Consider the following 24,198-nt stretch of genomic DNA (forward strand, 5'->3'; position numbering starts at 1 on the left):
GGGGTACACATGCAGCTCTGGAACAAGACATCTGGGCAAAGAGATGACCCCAAGGGAGTCAGAGATACTGAGAGAATGGAGAACATTTACCCCCAAAGATTGTGAAATGGAGCAGAACACGTTGGTCACTGTCAAATGCACATTGAACAGCCCTACAGTGATAAATTGCCTTCTACTTCTTCCCACTCCAACATGTCTTGTCAAGGAGGGGCAAACCCTGAGAGGCAGCACCCAGAGGCTGCCAAGTGCCCCAGGCAGAGCACTTTGTGCCACAGCTGCCTCAGCCCCTCCTTTACCCAAGAAGGCTTGACAGGACTCCTGGAACAGTCCCAGTGACCCATGAGCTCTGGGGGAGCCTTCCCAACAAGGATCAGGGCTCCCTAAGGCTCAAGCAACACACAACCCTAGTGTCTCATAAAAATGACTCCCTTCTCTGCCATGGTGCTGTGGCCCTGCCTGAGAACTCAGCTGCTGGCCCCAGCCTTGGAGGGCACGAGACAGCAGCTGCCCCACAGAGTGGCTGATCAGCCACCCCCTCCCAGGCCCTGCAGCTCCCTGGCTCCTTCACTGCACAGCTCCAGGCACTGACTGGCCCCAGCTCCATTTGCTTGACAAAATGGCAGCCCAGGCACTGCCTGGATGGCTCTGCCTGGGAGAGGGAACAGCACCAGGGAGCTGCATCCCTCTGGCATCACACTGACACCCACAGCAGCACAGCAGGGTGGAATTCTGCTGCAGCAAGAACGACTTTTGGTTTAAGTCTGAGAACATTAAAGCTTAAAATGGGAAGCACAGGGAAGGAGAAAAACTGGAGCTGACCTGCCACATCAAGGCTGCTTTCCCCTCATAAGACCTTGCCCTCCCCACTCTTGCTGGGAGCCACTTTCCCCTGTCATGTGCCCTCATGAACAGAACCAGACCCTGACTCTCAGCAGGCTGCCTGGTGTGTCCCAAACCAATGCAGGGTGGTCACAACTAGCACAAGTCCATCTCTTGCAGGAAGAAGGAGAGGAGGCCCTCGGGAAATTTGTTCCACCTCAAGCACCAAAACCCAGGCCAATCAATGCTATCATTCCTGGTCCCTTTAGAAAAGGGCCCAGGACCGTGCTGGGCTGTGAGCAGGGGCTTTTCACCACAGGCTGCTGTCCAAGCACTGCTGTTCTCATGTCCAGCTGGCACAACATGAGGCCATTAAGCAGCTCTTCTGCTTGGCAGCTGCAGCCAGCAAAGCCTGTGCAAGGCAGTGCCTGGGGGAGGCCAGGAAGGGCTGGTACCTGGCTGTGATGACCACTGATGCCACTTCCTCAGCAATACCCTCCAGGTCCACCAGCAATCTCTGTTTGTATCTCATCACGGTGTTGGAACACAGGGTCACCTGGTAGAAAAAAGAACAGTAAATTCTTCCTTACAAAAGCTCATTACCCATGTGTGATATCCTCCAGTTCTTGAGGAAGGATTTGGCTTTAATTCTTCTGCTGGTCCATGTGTAGAGCACAGTCTCAGAGTAACAAAAGCCTTCTGGCAATACCAGATTTGTTAAACACACCTTGCTATCACAGTATAGGTCAGCTTCATTAAAACATTAGACTAAAGCTCTACACACCACTGTATTCAAATTAAGGGGCCAATTTCTCATCTGACTACAATGACATAAATGCAGAGGAAATCTGACTTGAACACAATGAGTTCAGCTTTACAGCAGAAGGCTGAGGGCAAAGTGTGGCCCAGCAGGTGCTGGGCAGTTCATGGCTGCCATGGTACCCAGAGCCCGGGCTGGCTCTTAGAACTCCGGCACCACGCCAGGAGTGGGGAACTGCCCCAGGGTGGGCATTTACCAGAGGCAGAGCCCTCAGAGCCACTTGCTGTACAGCGCAAGAGACAAGCCACCACAGGGACCAGGCAGAGGAGAAAGGAGGAGGCTCTCTGTCTTGAAGTTCCACAAGGAAGGGTTTATTCCAGATAAAGGAATCAGAGGCACAAGAGCCCTGGACACTCCTGTGCAAGGGCTTTTGTAAAAATACAAATCAGGGGGTGGATACAAACAGCAAATCAACAGGGAATCCTCAGGGGAGGAGTGAGGGGATTACATCAAGTGTCTGGGACCACTGGGGGTAGGAGGGTAAAGAGGATGGGTCACATGGCCAATGGGGTCTCCAAGAATAGGGGAATTCCAAAGGGGTATTGCAATCAGGGATTGGCCCGAGGTTAAAGTGGCAAAGAAGGTTTGGGAACAAAAGGGGCTGGGTTGCCTAGACAGGCAGGGAAAAGAGCTGGAACAAGGGGCAGGGAATGGCATGAGGGACAGCATTGAGGGAGGGTAAAACACAGGGGTGAGCCACCTCAGAGAGAACATGGGTGTACAACAGAACAAGGAATCGATAAAATAAATTTGAACCGCAACACATGGCTGCAGAGGTTTTTGTCTCCACTGGAGATCCCTGCAGTGAACACAAATTTTTCTGCTCCTCAGGAGAGGGAAAATGAGACCAAGAAGAAAAGCTAACTGCTTTATACAATGTCAGCTCTCTGACAGCCACCTTCTGCCTTCATCCTTGCTCTGCCCACTTGCAATCAAAGAAATCGCTCTCAAAAACACAAGAATGGCTTCAGGACTTGACAATATGGTATTGATCTCAGTGTAGGATTTTGGAAACAAACCAGTGCTCCTTGAGGAACATCCCGGGTAAGCCAGCTAGCAGAGGCCTCCCAGCAGTGCAGATCTCTCACTCCCAGGATTCTCAAAGCTGGCACCAGAGCTAAAGCCCTCCCACACTCCAGTGAAGCTTCAGCCCTGGTGCTGAAGCATCTACGGCTGGATTCTTCCCATACCTCAATGTCCTGGTGTCCCTGGGGGAGGATGGTCCCTTGGCTGGGATTCATTGTGAACTCCCTTGGCTCCACATAGAAATGAATTCCCTTCCTCCAGGATGGGTCACCTTCTTTGCGTATTTGATCAAGGCTGTCAACAGCCGGCTGCGTGCCATTGTTCGACATGCGGAGCTTGAACGTCATGGGCACCATGGAGCAGTTGGTGAGGCGACATCTCTGGGTATAGGGAAAGCCTAGGAAAGGACACAAATATCCATTCAGGCACCCATTATGGCATGATCCTGGTGGGAATATCCTGCCAGGATAAAAGTGAGATTGGAGTTTAGCTCTTTATTTTCTGAACTACAGCTCACTGAGAAGCTGCATGAGGAATTAATCGTCACTGAGTTCCCTTTGACACTGATTCCAGACTGCAGCCTTGAAAATGCCCACTCCTAGCCCTGCTGAACACTGCAAGCTTCTCTCTTTGGGATGGGGAGGAGCTCCCTCACCTGCCCCAAACCAGCACCAGTTATCTCTCAGTGATGAGTGTGCACCCAGACCCAGCATTTACTCTGAAAATTCAAGCTGTAAAATTCCCTGGTAAATCTGCCAACATTCCCACTGTTTTCACAATACATTAAACAGTGAGTTGTCATTGAGAAGAAGCTACAGCAAAAGAAAATGAGGATGGAATCAGGAACTAGAATGTGATGCACCTTAATGCAGTTTCTCTCTGCAGGACCCTTAAAGCATCTCTTGGTTTGGGCCAAACAGACTGAGCACGTGACAGCTCAGAGCCCACTCAACTGGGGGCAAACCCCAGCCTTGGTTTGAGATTAGCATTTAGGAACCATGTCCCACCTCACCCAACAAACAGGGACATCACAGCCATGCTGCTCACTGTGATTGTGCCTGCAAGGGGATCCCCACTTTGGCTCTGAGATTTGCTTTCCATCCTGCAAAGCCAGAGATACCGCCACACATGGTGGGGATCTGTCTTTTAAAGCAGGACAGAGACACTAGAAAATACTGCCTTTCTACTCCTTGGTTCTATTTGATCTCACAATGGCAAAATGCCCCCTGAGGCAGCAGCCCTGCAGCCCTGCAGTTCACAGCCTGAAGAGGCTGCTGGGGCAGACCAGGAGTGAGGGATGCTTTTCTGTTGGAAGGCACAGATCCCTGACGCTGTGTCCCAGCCTAGGCAACACTCACCAAAGGAGATGTCCCCGAAGTCGAGCTCAGGGAGGTCGAAGTGTAAATTCGGTCCAGTGACGCTGCCCCTGGAGGCCGAGGACAGAGCAGGAAAGGGCTCGGTTAAAGGGATTGCAAAGGTCCGGCTGTCGTGGCTCGGGGCACAAAACCTGGGCTCAGGGCACCCTGGGTTTCCAACCAACACAGCACCGTGTGCTCAGCACAGGGCCCTGTGCACAGGAGGCAGCTCAAGCCAAGTGGCCAGCAGCCAACAGCCACTGATGGGCAGGCAGGAGAAGCCCCTGGGATGCTGGGGGTCCCATGAAGGACCCTGAACACACACCCAGACATGGCTCCGTGCCTCAGTTTCCCCAGCTGCAATGGGATGGACATCAAGGTGTCCCCACAAACTTCTGTAACCAGCCTTTCCAGCCACAGGTTCCGTGCTTTGCTCCGTCTTAGCTGGGAACTGCTGTTCCCGTGGAGGAGCTTTCTCAGGAGAGTTTGACCCACACAATCATTACAGACACAGTTCTGAGACATGAATCCAGGGGAGCCCCAAACATCCTCTGAAAAGAGCAGCAACAGTTCTACCCAGGGGACAGGTGAATCCTAGAGGAAAGGACTGGTGAAAGGTTCCCTCTTGATTTCCAAACTAAAAAAGCAGCACTTTTCCTCCAAAAACAAAGCCAGCATAATTGTTTCTCCACTATGGGCAGACCTACTCACCACTTTTCTCTTGCCAAATAATAACTTCCTTGTTCCTTTTTATCCATCTCCCTTATCTTATTGGTACAATCAAGTGCAGATTGCTTTCATTTCTTTACTGCCTTGAGCCAGTGCCCCCCAACAGCAGGAGCCCAGCTCCAAAGCTGCAGAGCAGCCAGCATCAGCTCTCCTGCTTCCACTCCATTATCCTCCCAGCACATGGCTCGGGCTGGCAGGGACAAGGCCTCACACTGCTGTGGTGCTGAGGACTGAGCTCTGCCTCCCCTGTGATCAGCCCTTCTCCCTTTGGCTGGGCCAGGATTGTCTCCTGCCATGGCACCAGCCCATGGGATGGTGCCCCAGTCCTTGGCACAGCCCCTGCTGCACAGTTCCTGACTCCCACATCAGCCCTTTGCTGGCTGTGCAAAGGAGGCACCAGAGCACTCTGTGCACAGGAGCTGGGAGCACAGCTTGTCCCCCACAGCATGGCCATGAGAGGGGAGCTGAGGCTGCTGCTGCGCATCTGGCATGGATTATTAATGGAAGTTTTTAAAAACACTGCGGCTGCTACAGAATCACCCAGGCTGGCCCATCTGCAAAGCCCTGGGGGCCTTGCTGGGTGTTCAGGTGGGACATCCCAGAGCAGCTGCTGCCCAGAGCTGCTCCATCCCACTGCCTGCCATGGCCCAAGGCCCAGGGAGATCCCTGCAGGGAGGAGTCATTGCAGCTCCTGGGTACCACACAGGGCAGGAGGCATCCTGACACTAAGGCAATGCCAGGATCACAGCAGAGATTAAGACCTCAGGCATCACCTTTTTTCTCTGCTCCACCCCAAAATGAGGTAGGTGGGGGATGTCCCAGAGACAGCTACAGATGTGCCCACCAAGCTCCCAGAGTCCTTACCTAATGGTCAGGATCACAGGTGTAGGAGTTTCAGCCACACTGAACTGGAATTTTTCCTCAAAGCTCCCCAGCACGGTGGTATGGAAGGAGATCTGAACAGTCTGGGTCCCACCTGGTGCAATCATGGCCCGCTCGGGCTCAACCGTGAAGCAGAAGTCCACATTTGTGGTTGAAGGGATATAGGTGAAGGGAGCATCAAGAGCTCCTTTGTTAATCAGTTCCACCTGCAGAAGCAAGAAAGCAAAATAGAAATACAGGTGGAACCTTCCCTTCTTGTGAGTTATTGTCTAATGATGCAATGAACACCCAGCAAAGGCAGAAGATGCTTTGTGCTGCTGAATGGCAGAAGTCAAAAGATACAACAGGACAAGTTCTGCCTTTGGGTTTTCATGCAGAGAAGTGGCAACTCCACAGACCTGCAGTCACCCTGGGCTTATCCCATGGACACAGAGCAGTGCACCTCTGCTCAGCATCACCAAGCTCATTGGGAGCTGGCCCTGAGAGCCCTGAGTGGGGTGATTGCAGCTGCAGAGTGAATCACCCCAGAGCTGCTGCTGCCCCAGTGAGCACAGCTCCAACAGCACCATCTACTCATTCACCTTTTCCCATACCATGGAAACAATTCATTGAGAATGAGGCATCAGCATCAAAATGTACAGACAGCACCATCTTTTGGTAAGAAAACTCAGCGTGTCTTTCCCTTCCCCAGCCGCGCTTTTGAAAGTGTCTGGCATGATGTAGTGCCTCATTTTCTACCTCTTTGAGTTGCTCTCTCATGAATTTTTTGCAAACTAGACACTATTGGGGGGGAGGCAAATAGGTAGAAAAATCCTTTGCTTTATTCCCAGGAACAGTTTTCTCCTTCCAGAGCCAGAGATGCACCAAGGCTGAAGTGTGGTGAGGGACTGGTCAGCAAGGGAGAGAACTCCCAAGCCCTTTGCAATGGCCAGCACTGAGCCAGGAGGCTGGATGGATTTCCTGTGACTTCAGCAATAAGCAGGGACACTTGACTGGAAGCTGTTTGCAGTGGGCTGAAGCTCAAAGGCAGCCAGTTTGTTGCAGCTGCTTCTGCAGAGCCCAGTCCAAAGGTGCCTTGTGTCTGGCACTGCCACAAAAGCCTCTGAACATGCAGCTTTTTGACCCAGTGTTGGTTTCATGTGGCAAGGGGTTGTTTTGCAGGAAGCCTCCCAGCTGATCCCTAAGGAAGGCTGCCCAAAAGCAGGCACTGGGGCTTCAGGAACAGACACACGTTTCTGACCCCCCCCAGGTTTGAGCAGTACATCAAATATTCCCTGCTCACAGCTGCCCAGGTTGGCAGCAATTCCACAGCTCCACCAGGCTTGCTGCTGCCTCAGGAGCCATCAGGATCCATCCCAAGCCCTGCTGCTCACCTCATAGACATAGGAGGTGTTGATAAAAATCTCCCCAACGTTCAGTATAGGAGAACTGAGTTCAATCAAGGGTCCTTGGCCTTCCCCTCTGAGCTGCAGGGGTATCCTGCTCTCACGGCCTGGGGAGAGATGTCCATTGCAGTACAATCATTCCCTCTGTCACACTGGATTTTCCAGGCTACCTCAGTGCTAGTCCCTGACTCTGAGCTGGATGCAGTCAGCTCCTGATGCTGCAGGAGAAGATATGGACCCTTCTCTTCCCTCAGGAGATATCCCTTGGGGCTGACTTTGAATTTCTAACCCATTCCTTGGGCTAGTTTCCAATTTGAGCCACGAGCCTGCTCAGTTTAAAACATCTCTGGTGTCCTGGAGTGACAGGCCAAGCAGTAATGGGTGGAAATGGAAAGAAAGGAAATTTAGTTGAGATATTGGGAAGAAATTTTTTACTGTGAGGGTGGTGAGACACTGGAGCAGGTTCCCCAGGGAAGTTGTGGAGGTTCCAGCCCTGCAAGTGTTCCAAGCCAGGCTGGATGGGGCTTGGAGCTACCTGGTCTAGGGGGAGGTGTCCCTGCCCATGGCAGGGGCCTTGGCACTAGATGATCTTTAAGGTCCACCCCACCTCATCATACTGTGATTCTGTGGTTTCCTTCCCGTGCACCTAGAGGAGCTTTGAAATCCATTCAGTGCAGGCACAAAGCTCATGAGGAGTTTGGCAATTACCAAACTACCTGGGCCAGGAGCACAGGCCTTTGTTGCCCAAGTGCTCCCCTTCTGACACTCAGCACTGTGTTCTGTTTCCACAGAGTGAGAGCTGCAAGGGGACAACTCCCACATAGGCAGAGAAGCAGCTGCTGGCCAAGGGTGCTCCCTCTACAAACACCTTGTGCTCAGTGGGGCTCAGCCACCTCTGCTCTGCTGGTGTCTGGGCACTGGGAGGTGATCCAGGGCCAGGGAGCACATTTCTAACTCAGCTCCTTCCACCTGATGATGGATCCATGGCAAATGGACCCATCCTGGAGGCCAGGGGCCTGCAGGGGCTTAGTGCTTGTTCACTAAAGCTGTTCTGCTCTGGAGCTCTCTGGCCTTTGAGGAAATGCTGGCAAAGCCATGGCATGAAAACCTCTCCCTGCACTGCCTGGGCTGTTCTGGGATCAGTAAGGCAGACCCAGCATTCTGAGCCCTGGCCTTGCACAGGAGACTCCCTGGAGGCTGCAGGGCCAGGGGGGATGTGCCAGCACTGCCCTGCTGACCAGGGACTCTTCCCAGCACTTCCATGGGAGCCCAGAGGGCTCAGGCTTGCACCATGGCTTCACTGAGGGGGACAGGAGCAGGGCAAAGGAGCTGCACCTGAGACATGGCAGTAAGCCACACTTTGATACTCCAGTGCTTCCAGGGGTTTGAAGGTCACCGTGATTTCAGCCGAACAATTCGGCCCAATTTCTCCCTCCTACAACAGAAAGAGACAGTAAAGCATTGCTCTTCAAACTCACGTTTATTGTTTCCAACCACAGGCCTGTAAGCCTTGATTGAGCATCAATGATGAGTGAACAACACAAGGAGCCAAGGAAAGCCTCCAAACCCAGCTCAACACAGCGCTGGAAGCTCTCAATGCTCAGCTGATCAGCTGCCACTCTCCACAATATTCCTGCTGCTCTGACACAAGCTCTTGGTCCCATCATGCTGCTGTCAGCTCATGGGATGTAAGTGCCACTGTGCACTGGTGGCTCTTGGCCTTAGATGGGCCATAGGAGTAACCAAGAAGAGACAACTACAGATATTAGTTAAGCTGTTTTGAAAGAAAGCAGAGGTTGGGATTATTCTGGGCTTTACTGCAAGATGAGAAGGGATTTTGCTCCGTGCAGACACCAGGCATTCATCATCTCTCCCAATGCCAGTACTCAGAATCAGGGCTCTGGCTGATGGGAGCACGTGGCAGTTTGCTTGCATCACCAGAAAAGGAAAAGGTTTTCTGTCCCTGTGTGCAGGAGAGCTCCAAAGGCCCATTTCAACCTTGCACCCTTGTGTCCAGGCTCACACAAGGATGACACTGGAAGGGACACTCAGCAATAGTGCAAGGCATGGTTACAGGAGGGGATTGGCATTTCTGTCATTAACCTTGGGCTGAATTTGGCCTCCTTTTGCCAGGGAGCCATTGCAAGCTTCAGGTCAGTGTGTGAGCTGGCAGTGCTCCAACAGCCTCTGCTGAGCCCCACGTGTGGGGGGAGCCCCTGCCTACAGGAACTGCTCCCTGTGACACTGCAAGGACACGCACGCAGGGCCTTGAGCTCCAGCCTGGCAGCAGAGCTGGGCTGTGTCAGGCTCCCAGCCCTGCCTTGAGCCTGCAGGGCACAAATGCTTTGAGCAGGGAGCTCTGCAGCCGCTCCAGAAACTCCACGTCCTCCCTGCCAGCACATGGGGCCAGCTGAGGATCTGCCCAGTGACTGCAGCCGGGGGAAGGGTGCTTGGGAGGAGGAAGAGGAGGGGGAAGAAAATGAGGTTCTCGGGTGTCACTTACCAATGGCTCAATGAAAAAAATGTCACTGGAGAAGAGCAGGGGGTCATCTTGCACCTTTGCCTTCTTCTCCTGGACCCTGCTTCTCAGGAGGGCAGTGTGATCTTCAGAAAAGCCCTGCACCTTCTCTACTTCTTTCTCCTCCATGAAGTTTTCCAGCCACTCCTCACCCGATGGGTGCAGCAAACGACACTGCCTGCAGCCCCAGGGAGAGACAAGGCCAGCTGATCATTTAATAAGCCACAGATTTGCAGAGAGAAGTGGGAGTGCAGGAGAGCAAAGCACTTGGGGAGGAGCAGCAGCAGCTCCCCAGCAAAGGCTGAGCCAAGCCACGAGGGTCCCACATGGATCAGAGGATAACTTGTTGTTCACTGGCACAGCAGGGAGTTTCACCCCACACTTGCAAGCTCAGGAGAGGTTTCCAAAGCCAACATCCCTCCAGAGAAACCTCCTGGCTCAAAGCCTCTGCCAGAACTGAGGGAGAATCCACCGACCACCTCAGCTGGCTTTTCCTCCCACTGAGCTGCTTGGGGGATGCAGATAAAGGTCACAGAGCACCCACTGCAGCACTTCCCTGGGAAGGGGAGATGTTGCCAGGTCATGTAGGAATAAGATTAGAGAGACAAGAGCCCAATTAGAACCTGAGGAAATCAGTCATTGCAACCAACCTTTCCTTCCCAAAATGCCATTCCTGGTTGGAGTATAAATGGAACTGGAATGCTGAGTGCTGAGCTCCTGAAGCCCAGGGACGCACGCCCCAGTGCCAGGCATGGTTTACTTGGCCTAAACCATTCAAAAGCACCAACACCCCCCTGAGGCCATACGTTAGTTTTGGTCTTGGGCCATATATCTCACTGAAATGCATCTTCCAAACCAACCTCCTCTTCTCTTTATTCTCTTCTCCCTCAGAAGGCAAAGCCTTCCACTGGAAGTGGGCTGTGATGTTACTCCTGTTTTCCAGGAACACAGTTGTCTGGTATGCCGTGGTGATGAAGGTCTTGCCAGCCTCCACAGAATTTGTGCTCAACACAACATCAACATCTACAGCTTCTCCATGGAGCTTTGTGTGGATACTCTCTTCACCTGGAACAAAGCAAAGGGGAGTCTTTGCTCAGCTCACTGGCTGATGGAAGCACAAGGAACAGAACAAATCCCAGGGCACAAAAGAAGGTGTCACAGTTTTTATCTGAATGAGCAGTTCTGTGGATCAGTCCATTTGTCACATCCTGACAGCTCTGTGTGTAGAGTGGTGAGGACGTCCTGGGCAGCTCCTTAAACCCCTTGTTTCTGAGTGTGTTTGTAGAGATTTGGCCCCAAGGTGACAGGATGGACAGTGGGATTGGTCAGTGTGCTCTGGTGACCCACTCAGATCACTGGGATTTCTGCATCCAAGTCCTTCAGGTGACAGGGTGAGGAGCCCTGTTCAGCCCTGCCTTGCCCAGGGTCTCCCTGGGCATCCCACGAGGCTCCCATCTCTCCTGATCCCTTGGATCCCTTGTTGCTGACCAGCAAATATGCCTGGGGGCAGGTGGGCAGCAAAAGGAGGCCCAGAGGAACAAGTGAAGTGACAGCGCACAGCAGGAGGGGACACAGGTGAGGAAACACAACCAGCCTGGCTCTGCAATGTGACAAACCACTCTAAAATGAACACCATGAAAATCATCATCATCATCATCTCCCTGTCCAAAGCCCACAGCCACATCAGTCTTGAAATATTTTATATTGTTCTGATCTCAAAAACCAAGCTGGAGCATTGCACATTAAATAAGAAGGGGACAATAGAAAGATTAATAAGTACAGAGCAGCTTCTACATTAAGACTGAATGGGATTCCTCAGTCTAGAAATCAAATGGGAGATAGATGTGAGAGGTTTGTAACAACATGAACAGCCTGGGAAATGGGCACAGGGAAAAATTTGTCTTGATTTGTCACCAAACAGGAACTTGAGGGCCTGAAAATGTTATTAGACAGAAACTGCATATATGTGTAAGGGCCACATAGAAAAAGGATGTGTGAGAAGCCAGTGGAGAAGCAGCATATGGGACAGAGGTGTGCAAGAAATCCATTGCATTGGAGAGAGTCTGATGGAGACCTCACATCCAGCACGGCCCAGGAATCAAATAAAACTTCACCCAGGCATAGCCACATGGTAGTGGAGAATCAGGGATCCTCCTTCCTCCACTCAGCAACTCCCAGCAAAACAGGAATCAAAAATCTTCACCCTTTAGATGGGATCCTTGAACACCAAGCAGTTTTCAGTTTTCTTTGGGGTAAAGCTGAACAGGGAGGTACCTCTAGAGGGAATGCAGGGGGAGGGACAACAGGGAGCCATGTGGAGAACTGTCCTGTGCCCTGCAGGGCCCAGCACTCACCTGTGTTGCAGCTCAGGGACCCAAAATGGTCCCCGTTGGTCAGCGCATGAAATGTCACTGTCACCCGCATGGTGTCACCAGCACCCAGAGTTCCTGCGGTCGGCACCACGGAGAAAGGACTGCAACACAAAGAGAGGGATCAGGGCTGGGAGGACACCTGGCCAGGAGATTCCTGCTGCACTGCAGCTCCCTGCAGCTCCCTTGGGCAAGCAGGGAGCAAACCAAGCACAGGCAGCAGAGGACAGAACAGACAGGCTCAGAAACAGCCACTGAGCCACTGCTGAGGAGATCCAGCCCTCACAAGATCCTGGGGGTAAAATGACCTCAGCTCCCCCATACTCTGCATCCAGCTCTCTGCAATGAGGCTCAAGGGTCCCACTGCCAGCAATCCCATCAGAGAATGGTTTGTGAAGAGCACAGAGAGGGTTCAGAGCTATCTGCATGCAGAACTTGACACTGACTGCCTCAGGAATTTCTCTTTTCCTGCTGCCTATAAACCTCATCTCAGGAGATGCAATGTTAGGGCACTACCTGTCCTGGGATATTACAGCCTAGGAATCAGACAGGGAGAAGGAACTTTTCCTTGAAGACCAAGGAATAGTTACAGTTGAATTTGCAGTGTGATTCTTTGGTTTATTTTGCCTTGAAAATATCCTGATTTAGCCTAAAAAGGGCACATTTTATCAACATTTCAATGAAAGCTGCTCTAAGAAAAGGAGCAGTCAAAACTCTGAAAGAGTGCAAATGCAGATTAGAGCAATAGAGTGACATGGAAACCCAAAAGGAGGATGCTATTTACAGTCTGAAGGATCCCATGCCAGCTAAATGAAGCACCATGAGCAGGAGCACATCAAGGAAGCAGAACAGGAGGTTTCTGTGTGTTTACCAGCAATGCAGTCTGGGACTGTGGCTTGTCATCCAGGCTGGTAACTGTTGCTTGGCCCAGCAGAGAAACTCTGGGCGAGGTGTTGGAAATGTTAATGCAAATGTGTTGGTGCACTTTGGATTTAACAGGAGCCATCAGGATTGGTCACCAGGTAAAGAGCTCTTGCCTGACAAGCACAAGACTCTGTGCTTTGATGCTCAGGGACAGCTCAGGGGAAATGTGCTTTGTGCTCTTCTCCAGCCCCACTGAGGAAACAAAAGTTCCTGGCCTGGGTGCTTTGCTGCTGGACAATCTGTCATTTTAAAGTCTGTTCTGGGGAATTTGGTGATGATTACATCACACACAGAAATAAAGAGAACATCTGGCAAGCTGAGCTTGATTCATGTCACTTGCTTCAGGTTCAGCTCATTCAGGACCTCTTGCTGCAATGATGGGCTGAGCTGTTCCCATTCCCACTGGTGAGACCATCACTGGCTGATGGAGAAGCCTTGGGCCAGCAATGTTTATGTGCTGGACGTGAGACTTTGGAGGGAGGGGAGGAAAGACAAGGCCCCAGCAGCCCCAGAGCCAGATCAGTGCACGGGCTCCTGCATCTGCCCCAGGGCTGATGCCAGCACTGCTGCAGGTCCCTGCTGGGGCTCGGGGGGATCAGTGCCTGCTGGGGGCAAGGCACGGGATTTTCTTCTTATTCTTTTGCCAGAAATTCCACCAGAACAGAGAAGCTGCCATTTAAGGGAATCCCTGGCCAGCTTCAGCACTACCTTCCATTCCATTCCATTCCATTCCATTCCATTCCATTCCATTCCATTCCATTCCATTCCATTCCATTCCATTCCATTCCCTTCCCACTGCTGCCCCATGTTACATGTTCCTGCCCTCAGATGGCAGGATGGGAATAACACTCCTTGGGGTGACTTCAGGGGTGACTTCTTTCTCTCTTGCCTGAGAAAGAAGGTATCTTCCTCTTTTCAAATTATCAGGAGAAGAGAATCCAGCCAAGTCCAGGACTCAGTTTCAGGACTGAAAAACTCAGTGCAAATCAGCCCCTGCATCTCCTACATCCCTGGGCTGTACCCACTAGACTCCTCTGTTCCTGCTGTAGCAGTCATCTCTCTACTCCTCTGCATTTCAGCCAACATCACTAAGCTGTTCCCTGAGCCCACAGATAGAAGAGCTGTGAAGGAGACATCCCTGACACTGTAATAACCAAATGAAAACCACTGCCAAGAGATGGGGCTGGCAGGCTAAATTTTGGCCTTTTATCTGTTAATTGTGAGCTGTTCCTTAAGACAGTTCTCATCCTGTTAGAGCTGCCCTTTCAATGAATCACCATTGCACCCAACAGGCAGAAAAGAGAAGCTATGGAGGGGGTTTTAATAGGTTGTTTTCTTCTGCTTTTTAACTAGGTCCATTTGTTTGTTTGTTTTCTTGTATGGCATCTAAAGACAGGTCCAGATCTCCCAATGGCACCTTGCAATCCCCAGACACTGGTCTTGCTTTGAGCAGTGTGTCTGCTCAGATGATTTCCAGCAGAAATTATTCTGTACTTTTATCTTCTAAATCAGCCCAAGTGCTTTTCACATATTCCCTCAATATCTCCTATTTCCTATACACCTTTGCATATACCTATGGGCATGTGGTACATTGAGAGGCATTAGAGGAGCTCGACCTTCATGAAAGCTCCCAGTGAAGAGTTCATGATCTTTTGGAAAACATTTAACACAAACCAAAAAGAAAAAACAGCAGAAACACAGGAACTTCAGAGTATTCAAAAAGAAATCTCAATGAAAGGGGGCAGAGCCTTATTCAGAGATTTAAATCATCTGTTTGAAATCTTAAACTGGCTTTCAAAGGTTCATCGTGGAACAGAAAAGGCAGCTGATGCTCTGAGGCGACAAGGGAAATCAGAGCAGCTTTAGTAACAGGAACTGCACCAGCTGCCCACAGCACAGCTCATGTTGGGCATCTGATGCAGGGACCACTGGAGAGCCACGTGCCTGGGGCCTCCCAGAGAATGGGTCTGTTTGGCTGGCAGTGGTGAGTAAGCATTTCAGAAGCTGCTTGTGCTCAGCAAGCCAGCTACCAACGTGTTCCAGCACCCTCCAGGAAATCTGGGACAGAGAAAGCTCAAAGGCTGCATCCTGCTAAGAACACTGAAAGCAAGAGCAGATGCCATCCATCCTGCTCACTTCCAGCCAGGGCTGCAGGGCAGCAGCTCTGATGCTCTGGTTCCTTTTGCTGCTCTTTCCCAACTCTGCTCTCACCCAAAGGTGATATCCTTTGCACAGGGACAGATGAGCTGCCTCACCTCTGGGTGCTCAGCTGGTAATGAGCTGTCCGGTTACCGACATTGCGAACCAGCAGAGTCTTCTGGGTGCTGTGCTTGACCGGACACTCGGAGAAGTCCACCTGGGCAGGAAGTCCAGGATGGCTCGGGCAAAAATGGCCCGAATTGGCACAACGATCTTCTCCTTTGCCGTGATACAGGTGAGCTCATGGGAATAATCCTGCAGGAAAAGAAACTGGCTCAGCACAGGGCATTTAGTGCCATCCCCATGGCAGAAGAAAAACCATTTCCTGTAACTCATCCATGGCATCAATTTACCGGGCATCAATTTATCTATTCCACCCTAAAATGAACACTGAGTTTTTCTAATATGTCACATTTTAAAGGCACCAGTGCACTTTGCAAAAGCTATCTCAGTGGCTTTAAGCTCTTGTGTCACTTGGGTCATACGGAGAACTGCCCTAGGCCACCATAATTTTCACTCACAAATTTTAATGATATTAAAGAATTCCTAAGCTCCTTCTAAGGAACCTGGAGCTAGGGAACACAGCACATTCCTCTTTAGGTTTCTATATTCCCACTGTCTGAGAATAGGACAAAGTGTTAAACTGACTCTAAGCAGCAAGAGGAAGATGAGAAAACAGCTGCACCCAAAGAGATCCTGCACCTCTGGCCTGGTGCAGAAATATCAGTTGTCTCACAACTCCCCTCTAACTTTGCCTCTCCAACCAAGTCAGGAGAAGAACAGTGCTAAGAGGTTGCAGGATGCTGTTGGAAAGGGCCTCTCTTTGTTTGCCTGCAAGGCTTCCTCCCTTCCATGCCATGTCCTAAACCCTTCCGTATGAACAAGTCTCCAGATGCCAGCAGTGAGATCAGACTTGCCAGGGCCTCAGCACTGCTGTTCAAACCTCCATGCAGAAGCACCTTTGGCACGGAATGGGTGCCAGCTGACAGAGCAAGCACAGTGACAGGCATGAAGACAGAGCCCCAGCAGTGTCACTGCCACAGGCTCTGGGCCCACAGCTCTGCCTGCAGGTTGTACCTGCCCTACACGAGCTCCTTCAGGCAGGTGTCCAAGTCCCCTGCAGCTCAGCAACCGCCTGCTGACCAAGGGCACCCAGAGCCCAGTGTGCCTGTGCCAGGCTGGGCTCACGGGCACAGCACATCCTCTGCCCTGCCCCTGCAGCTGTGCCATGGTCACCTGTGCTCTGGGACAGCACAGCTGCAAGGCTGCAGAACAGAGGGGGTGGAAAAGCACCGTCTTTGCTCCAGCCCAGGGGCAGGCAGGGAAGCTGTTGGCAGTCAGGAAGGAGGAAAGCTCTCTGACCTCTTTGTCCCTCGAGTGTTTTCCATAATAATGAAACCCCTTCCACTGGACCTAGAGATGGCTGAATATCTGTCAACATCTCTTTGTCATTTTCATTCTGTTCCCTGTGCATCTTCCCTTGGGAATGCTCAGGGATGTGCAGGGAGGGGAAGCAGAGCCTGTCAGGCCTGGCTGCAGTGCCTGCCAGCAGTGCCAAGGTGTGACTGGCTGCTGCAGGCTGCCTGCCCAGGGCTTGGAGCCCAGCTCACAGCATGCAATGGGCTGGAGCAGAGTGCAGGGAAAACAATGGCTGTGGAGATCATTGTGTGCTTTGGCTCCTCCAGCCTCACCTTGTTCTCGTCGGGGGTGAAGCGGATGCGCACAGGGGCAGAGGCGCCTGGTGGCACGATGTGGTACACATCACTGGGGCAGGCCAGCTGGAAGTAAGGTGAGCTCTCCATGGAGACCTTCACCATCCGAGCAATCTGCAGCAAAGACATCAAATGATGATTTTGCCACTTGTGGAAACGAGAGGAGACCTGTCCGTGCCCTGCTGACATCCCTCCCTGGCCCCTTTTCCAAAGCACTTTCAGCTGTGCAGGCACAGGCACATCATTCACAAGGCTGAGCTTGAATCCCTCCTGTCTGGCTCCAGCATTGTGGCCAGGGCCAGTAGGGCAGTGCCTGGTGGGAAGGAAGGGCCAAGCAGGTCAGCACCAGCAGGATGGAGACAGAGCACCTGAACCAAGTCATCTGCATATTCAACAAGGCCAAAAAACCTGCTGGCTTCTGCCTGCACACAGCCATGAAGTTGTCATGTTCCAGGGGCGAATGTGCTTCCTGAAAGCAAAGCATCAAATTGTCCTGGGGGGAAGGAAAATATTCCCTTCTAGCAGATGAGGTTTGGGTAGGGACATTGTGGAGATAGAGTCATGCAGGCAGAGCAGCAAGAGAGGAGACCAAACCACTGTGGCCTTCCTGGGAATAAAAGTAAACCTGAAAAGCAAAAGAAGGAACACAGCAAGACAATCCCTAAAACAAGGAGATGGCAAAGAGAATTTAAACGGGCAGTAAAGCAGCAAGGAGGAATCATAAAACCATGAGAGCATTCAGCTTGCCAAAAGTGATGGAAACACAGACAGGCTGTGCCTATTGACTCTGGGCTTCAAAGGCATTTTCTGCCTGGAGAAACATGACCAGCACTGAGTGACAGTGTGGTTCCAGTATGCAAAGCCAATCTTGGCTCTCCAGGGCTTCTTGCTGCCTGTGCAGGCAAGCTGGGCTGCTGGGCATTCCTGCCTGCAGCCAGCAGGCCAGGTTCTGCCCTCTGGGATTCACAGACACAGCACACATGCATTTTCTAGCACACAGATATCATCAACCCCTGAGCACCAAAATGCTCTCAGAAAGTCTAAACCAGATGATTTGGACTCCCTCCTGTCTCTTCCCACCAGCCCACTCTTGGCACAAGGCTCATTTGAGAAATGTTTCCCTGACTGAAATTCCAATAGTCTCTGTTTTCCTCTTTACACTAGAACACAACTGGTGACATTTTTCAACTTTTTCCCTCTCAACTCTCTTGGGAAACTGCAAAACAATCACAAGTGAAGGTGAAAACCTCCAGGAGCATTGGATGTGCTGTGGTTCTTCAAAGGGAAAGCAGAGCAGTTGCTTTTCGAAAAGCTGAGCAGAGCTGAATGAAACTTAGCAGGAGCCTGAAGTGGCACCTAAAGGCCTCCCACTGCTTCTGCTCCATCACTCTGATTGCAGGGCTCTTTCAGAACACATTTCCTGCAGTGCCAATGCCATTAATGAGAAGTGATTCCAGCATAAAGTGGAGAAGACTCAGCCCCTGAGCTGACTGTGAGCTGCACAAAGGGAGCCAAACAGTCTGAGAGAGGCAGAGATTCCTACCAGGAGCCAAGATTAACCAAGGAAACTCAGGATGTGGTATAGCTCAAGGCAAAGCATGAGAGCAGGTAAGAACTGTACAGGCTCAACATTCCTACCAATCCAGAGCTTTCAAGAGCAGGAAACTCCTTTGGCATAGATACCATCAATGCATGGCCAAAATCAGGAGACAGTTCCCAGCACAGGAAGATTTCCACAACTTGCAGAACAAAGGTGCTGAGACATTTTCTTCTGGATGTGCTGCAGCAGATAACTTGCTTTGCTGTACACTGGGGGAATGACAGCACTCTCCTCTTCCAGCACAGTGTTAAAGCTCCAGGTGCCAGCACTTACCTTGTCCTTATTCATGATAGACAGCACCATTTCAGAGACCTCATGAGCAACGACGTTCTGAAATACCAGCTCTTGTGGGGAAACTGCCAACACGCTCCGTTTCGGAGGTGGCTGGAGAGGCGAGAGAGCAGGGAGAGGTTCAGCTGCTGGGAGGAAAGTTCATGAAGGATCCCTTACACTGATCCCCAGTGAAGCACAGACTCTGGGTGAGCATGTCTGCCCAGGACACACTGGGCAAACTCTGGCTCACCCACCTCTGCTCTGAGCTGATCAAGAACTGCTTGATCAGCTTAGAGCAGGCTCAAGCCAAGTTGCTCTTTTTATTTCTCCAGCTTTCCTTCTCCAGAATGCCAGGCAGCACGTTCCTTAAGCACAGCCCTGTGCCCACTGGAGCACTGACTGAGCACTCATGGAGTAAGTAAGACCCACAAATTTACATCAGATTCAATTTTGGGATGTCCTTTACTCTGAGACAGGGAAACTGAGGCCCACACAACTGCAAATACCTGTTTTGAACTAGAACTTAAGCATCAGTAAGAAGAGAACAGTACTAGAGGAGGTGTGAGAGATGAGGTGATATTTGGCTGAAGCCAAAAGGTTTTTAAGTGAAAGAATGGAATTTGTTGGTACTATGTGTTGTTTGTAGTTTGGATTTGTTCAGGTTGGTGTGTTGGGTGTTGCTGTGAGTTGGCAGCACCAACTGGCTGAAGACCTGACCAAAAGGAAGGAGGATGAGAGGAGAGGGGACAGAAAAGTCGGTGGTCAGAGAGAATGGAAGTTCTTGAGTACCCCTCCGGGGGAAAGGGGCCAGGGACTGTCCCAGCTGGGTACAAAGGGGATACAAAGATTGCTTTTTTGTTGGAGGGTGTGTTTGCTCCTTTTCGGGGGCAGGGAGACACACGCCTCTGTGTGTGGTTGCTAATAAACAGTTTTCTTTTGCTTTGATGATTTTGTCCCCTTTCATTGCATTTAAAAGTTACTGCCTTTCTAACAGAGGTAAGGGCAAAAATAAAGTCAGGAAGTCAGGTAAAGGCAAAAATGAAGTCAGGAAAAAGACAAGTGAATGAGGATATAAGACAAGTGAATGACAATGCTGAATGAGGATAAGGTTCAATTATTTTCTCAGCGACTTGGGTAAGAGTAGAGTTGGTATCTCCTTTTTCCATTAGCTTTAAATGGGTGCTTTCTTGTAATTATTGCCATCTTATTTAATACCATTGTAGAGGCACGTCTGGAAAGACACAACAACAGCAAATGCTTCTGGACCAGAGACATTGCTTTAAGAAGGCTCTCCCCTGCTTTGTCTGCCTTCTCCAGTCACACTGTTGTTACACCAGAGACACAAGCAGGTCTTGTGTGTGACTCCATGAGGAGACACAGTCTGCTGAAGGGAGTGGCTGCAGCACACTGTGCCTTAGCTGTGCCTTTCCCTGAGGTGTTCCCAAGGCCCCTCTCCAGGGCAATCCTTAACCTGGATTGTGTTCCTTGTCGCTTGCTGCCAATTTCCTGCTCAACAGCCCACCTCGGTCACCTACCCCTTTGGACTGTGCTTTCTACTGAGCCAGTCCTGCCAGAAAAGCAGCTTTAAACACAACTCTAAGTAGGCACTGATCCAGATAAAGCACATCCATTCCCTTCTGCCCAGGGCCAGTCCCCTGTACATCTGGCAGCCTGCAAAATCTAACACCCCATCAGGGTCCCAACACATTGTTCCCGCCCAAAGCAGTAATGCAATTTGTTTTGCTAAATCTGAAGTAATTCCTGCAGGTCCTCGGCCTCAAAGGCCAACGCTGCCACTCTGGAGGGAATGCTGTGACCCCAAGCATTTGATGGTGACCACACCAAAGCAAGAGGTGGCTCCTTCAGCAGGAGAATGACAAATGGCAATTTTGTGCCTTTGTGTCCTCAGCCTTCCCCCCCTGGTTTTAGCAATGGCAGCTACACTCCAGCACAGCCCAGCAGCTTCAGCAGAGGTCATTTGTGTTGGCTTAGTGCAGATCAGGACTCCCAGTCCACCACTCCCAGCAGTTTGCAATGACAACAGGACCTGGACACTGAGGTCTTTTGCTGGAGGCGAGCCTGTCACAAGCACTGACCCTCTTCAAACTTCATGTTAAACAGAAAGGAAAAGAGCGGGAAAAGGCTACCTTTTGACGAGTCTCACTCATGTCTACACACGGGCCAATTCTGGGCAGAAAACTCCCCCCAGTGCTGGCCTCCTGCTTTGAGTTGACAAACTTCTCCCTCTGGAACTTAGAGGGAAGCAGCTGAAAGGCAAAAACAAACAAACAAACCAACCAAACAAAAAAAAAAACACAAACAGCAAGAATGTCAGAGATGTGCTTGCTCAAAAAGGCTTTCCTTGAACAAGTGGCACTGATGAATAATTTGTGATCACAACCACTTGGACAGTTCTGGAAACACTGGAAGTTGCCTGCTGAAATACTTAGCACCAATAAATTAATAATAGAGAGTGCAATACACATACTCCAGCCACATGGCTGTGTCCCATGAGTCTCTCTGTGATTTGATGGGACATGTTTGGGATTTCTGCTCTTGGGGCATTTGTTTCCTCTTACATTTCACTGGATTGAGGCAGTGACCTTTCCAGAGAGTGGGGAGGAGCTCTCAGAACTGCCTGAACTCCACCCCTGCACAACACTCAAAACTCACAGGCAGGAGATAGCACTGCTGGCTGAGTCCAAGGGAAGCAAGCAAGAAAAGCTGTAGCAAGAGTGAGGTGCACAGGAATGTGTCCAAGTTTTAGCTCTCTCTGCTACTTAGCATTGGTTTTCTCTGTCTGGGCTGACAGAGCCCTCGAGAGAAGAAAACAGAGGGATGTCCTTGGCAGAGCCTCAGCAGTGGGGCATCTTCAGTCAAGTGAGCTGCAGACAGCAAGGGACCTTTGTGGCCCTGGCTCCAGTGCTGCCTGCAGGGCTGCATCTGTGCCCACCCAGCAGCTGGGAGAGAACAGCTGCTTTGGAAGCTCTTCCAGCTGGGACCAGCCGTGGCTCTCAAGGCTTGGGGCAGAGTTTGAGCTTTCCCCCTCACATGCCCAGGTGCCCAAGGGCAGCTTGGTCAGAGCAGCACAGGTGAGTGCCCAGCCTGACAGGAGGAATTGCTGTGGCAAAGGGGAAGGAAAGAAGCCCATGCTGAGGGCTTCAGCTGTACATTGGTTTCACTTGGCTCTGCTGGCACAGCCAGGCAAGGCGCTGGGCTGTCCCTGACACATCCCACAGTGTTCCCTACTGCACCAGGACAGCCCCAGCAACAGGAGCATGGCACAGAGGGCTGGGGAGGGGATCTGCAGCTTCAGAGCACTGCTGGACAACAGGGGCAGGGAGAGCAGGGACACCAGGGCAGTTTCCAGCCTTAACACAGCCCCAGGGGCTACTCACATTATTAGGCTTAAGTCCTTCCCTAAGCAAAAGTCGAGGTGTTGGTGTCCTTCCTGGGAATCCAGATGCCATTGTGAAGAGATGATGTCACAGATGAGTGACAGTGCCTCAACAGAACTGGAAGGAACAACAATGGAACTCTGAAAATCCAGAACCCAGTTCATGGCAGACTCAAGGGATATACTGGTGCTAAAGATTTTCTATCATTTGAAAGTAGCTATGTGCTTGTTTGGCATAAGCAGCTAGTATTGTTAGGCCTCTAGTTGGACTTTATTTGAACTACATGGTTACCTTGTGCAATTCAAAGATGGATCATACTGAAACCTGGAGCTAAAATGCTCAACATTAAAAATACTTAGAACAATCAAAGCTGTAGCTTAAATATTATTTAAAAACAGCTTGAGTGGACCTCCTCTTCTTTAGGCTAAACGACCCCTGCTCTCTCAGCTGCTCCTCACAGGACTTGTGAGAGACTGGAGTGTTATGGTTAATGACTTAAATATTGCTATAAAGGACTTTTTGCCCATTGTGACAAAATTGAATAAAGAAGCTGAGACCACCCAAGCCCACCCTTCCCTGAAAATGCCTCCTGACTGGAACTTGGCACTGTGAGTTAAGCTGCCTAAGGGAACTTGAGACAAGATAAAGCTGACACTATTGTCCCATTAGCTCAGGTCTGGGGAGAAGTGAACAAGGCTGAGGGAGAAAAATACATCCCCACTAAAGCCAGACCCAGCAGCTGTGCTGAAAATCAGCTCTGTCTGCCTTCATGCTGGGGAAGTCATAGCCACAGACTCGTCTGCTGAGGCCAGGTTTGCACACAAACCTCCCATCAACAGAGGGGGGAGGAGGAAATTCTGGGCGTGTGGCACAACCTCTGCTAAGGGGCAGTGGACGCCCATCCTCCCTCAGACAAACTGGCTCAGCTCTAAAAGCCCCCAGCCAGCCCCAGAAGGCCACATCCAGGGGACATTCCCATGAGGGGCAGCTGAGGGGGTGTCATAACCCATCAAAGACCTCCAAAGTGCCCCCAGAGCCCTTCCTGAGGCCTTGCACCAGACGACTGCAGGGCGTGCAAAGTAACACAACAGATCTGAAAATCCACAACCCAATTCAGGGCAGACTCAAAGGATATCCTAGTGCTAAAGATTTTATATTATTTGAGAGTAGCAAGAGACAGAGCCAAACTTGCCCCACCCCAGGGAGGTACCTGGGCAGTCCCACCTTGCCCAAATCTGCATTAATCCTTTGGAGTCTTACATTTTGTGAGGCCTCACCACAGAGAAGACCAGAAGAGGATTGAATGGGATGGGATCCATGGAATGGTGATATTTTCTACTAAATCTCTCTCTGTCGCTCTCTTTCTTCCCCCCTTCCCAGCTCCCTCCCTCCCCCCCCTCCTTTTGCTATTTCTTTCTCCCTCTCTCTTCCTCACATTTACTGTTCCATAAAATCCAAACTATTGACTTTGGCACATGGTCATGTTTTGCACCTTAATCCAGGGGCATCTCCTTAATAATTTTAATAACCAGATCATAACAACCCCCTGAAACTTGAACAGAACTCATTCACCTATAAGTAGTTTAAATAAATACTATAGGAAAAAAAGGATAGACTAGTATATTTAGGAGATGTTGCATTTCTTCGGTGAGACAAAAAGCACCATCAGCAGACCATATATTGTTCATCCCCTCAGCTGTACATGCCACCGAACTGAAGACTGGCATTATCCCACCCTGTATTTCCCTCTGGCATTCTCTTTCAGAGCAGAGATGTGACAAAACCAGAAAGTACAACCTGAGTCAATCTTTACCTTCAAACAAAACTCAGGACTCCCTCACAAAGACCAGTGCTTTGTAAGTTCAGGACTCCCTCACAGAAACCAATGTTCTGTGAATTTAGGAGTCCCTAGCAAAAACCAATGTTTTGCGAGTTTCTGAGTTGCTCACAGAGACCAATTCTCCACGAAATCACAAGACTCGTAGAGACCGATCTCTGCGAACCATTCGCTTGGCTAATGCCGAGTGCGAATGAGCAGCAGCGCCGGCTGCAGGCGCTGAGGCCACGGCGCCGTCACAGACGCTGAGGGCCCGGGCGCGGTTACCGGGCAACCGCGGCACCGAGCCTGGGGCCGGGCCGGGCCGGGGCCCGGGGCGGTGGCGCTGGGAGGGCTTTGGTCCCGCATCGGT

The 24,198-nt window shown here is 51.0% G+C and overlaps 1 protein-coding gene across 1 annotated transcript; it reads right to left on the reverse strand.

Moving 5' to 3' along the window:
- Positions 1-24,194, reverse strand: LOC118691394 (hydrocephalus-inducing protein-like; the record flags this gene model as incomplete). Its single annotated transcript, XM_036390561.2, is given in 13 exon segments — positions 1-31; positions 1,275-1,375; positions 2,830-3,062; positions 4,024-4,091; positions 5,614-5,837; positions 9,520-9,712; positions 10,395-10,599; positions 11,889-12,007; positions 15,083-15,194; positions 15,197-15,281; positions 16,718-16,852; positions 18,612-18,722; positions 24,114-24,194. Coding segments are annotated over 13 exon segments (1,698 nt in total), but the record flags the coding sequence as incomplete, so codon positions are not given.
- Between the last annotated feature and the right edge of the window lie 4 nt (positions 24,195-24,198).

Source organism: Molothrus ater, chromosome 12 (assembly GCF_012460135.2).
Source record: "Molothrus ater isolate BHLD 08-10-18 breed brown headed cowbird chromosome 12, BPBGC_Mater_1.1, whole genome shotgun sequence".
Lineage (NCBI taxonomy): Eukaryota > Metazoa > Chordata > Aves > Passeriformes > Icteridae > Molothrus > Molothrus ater.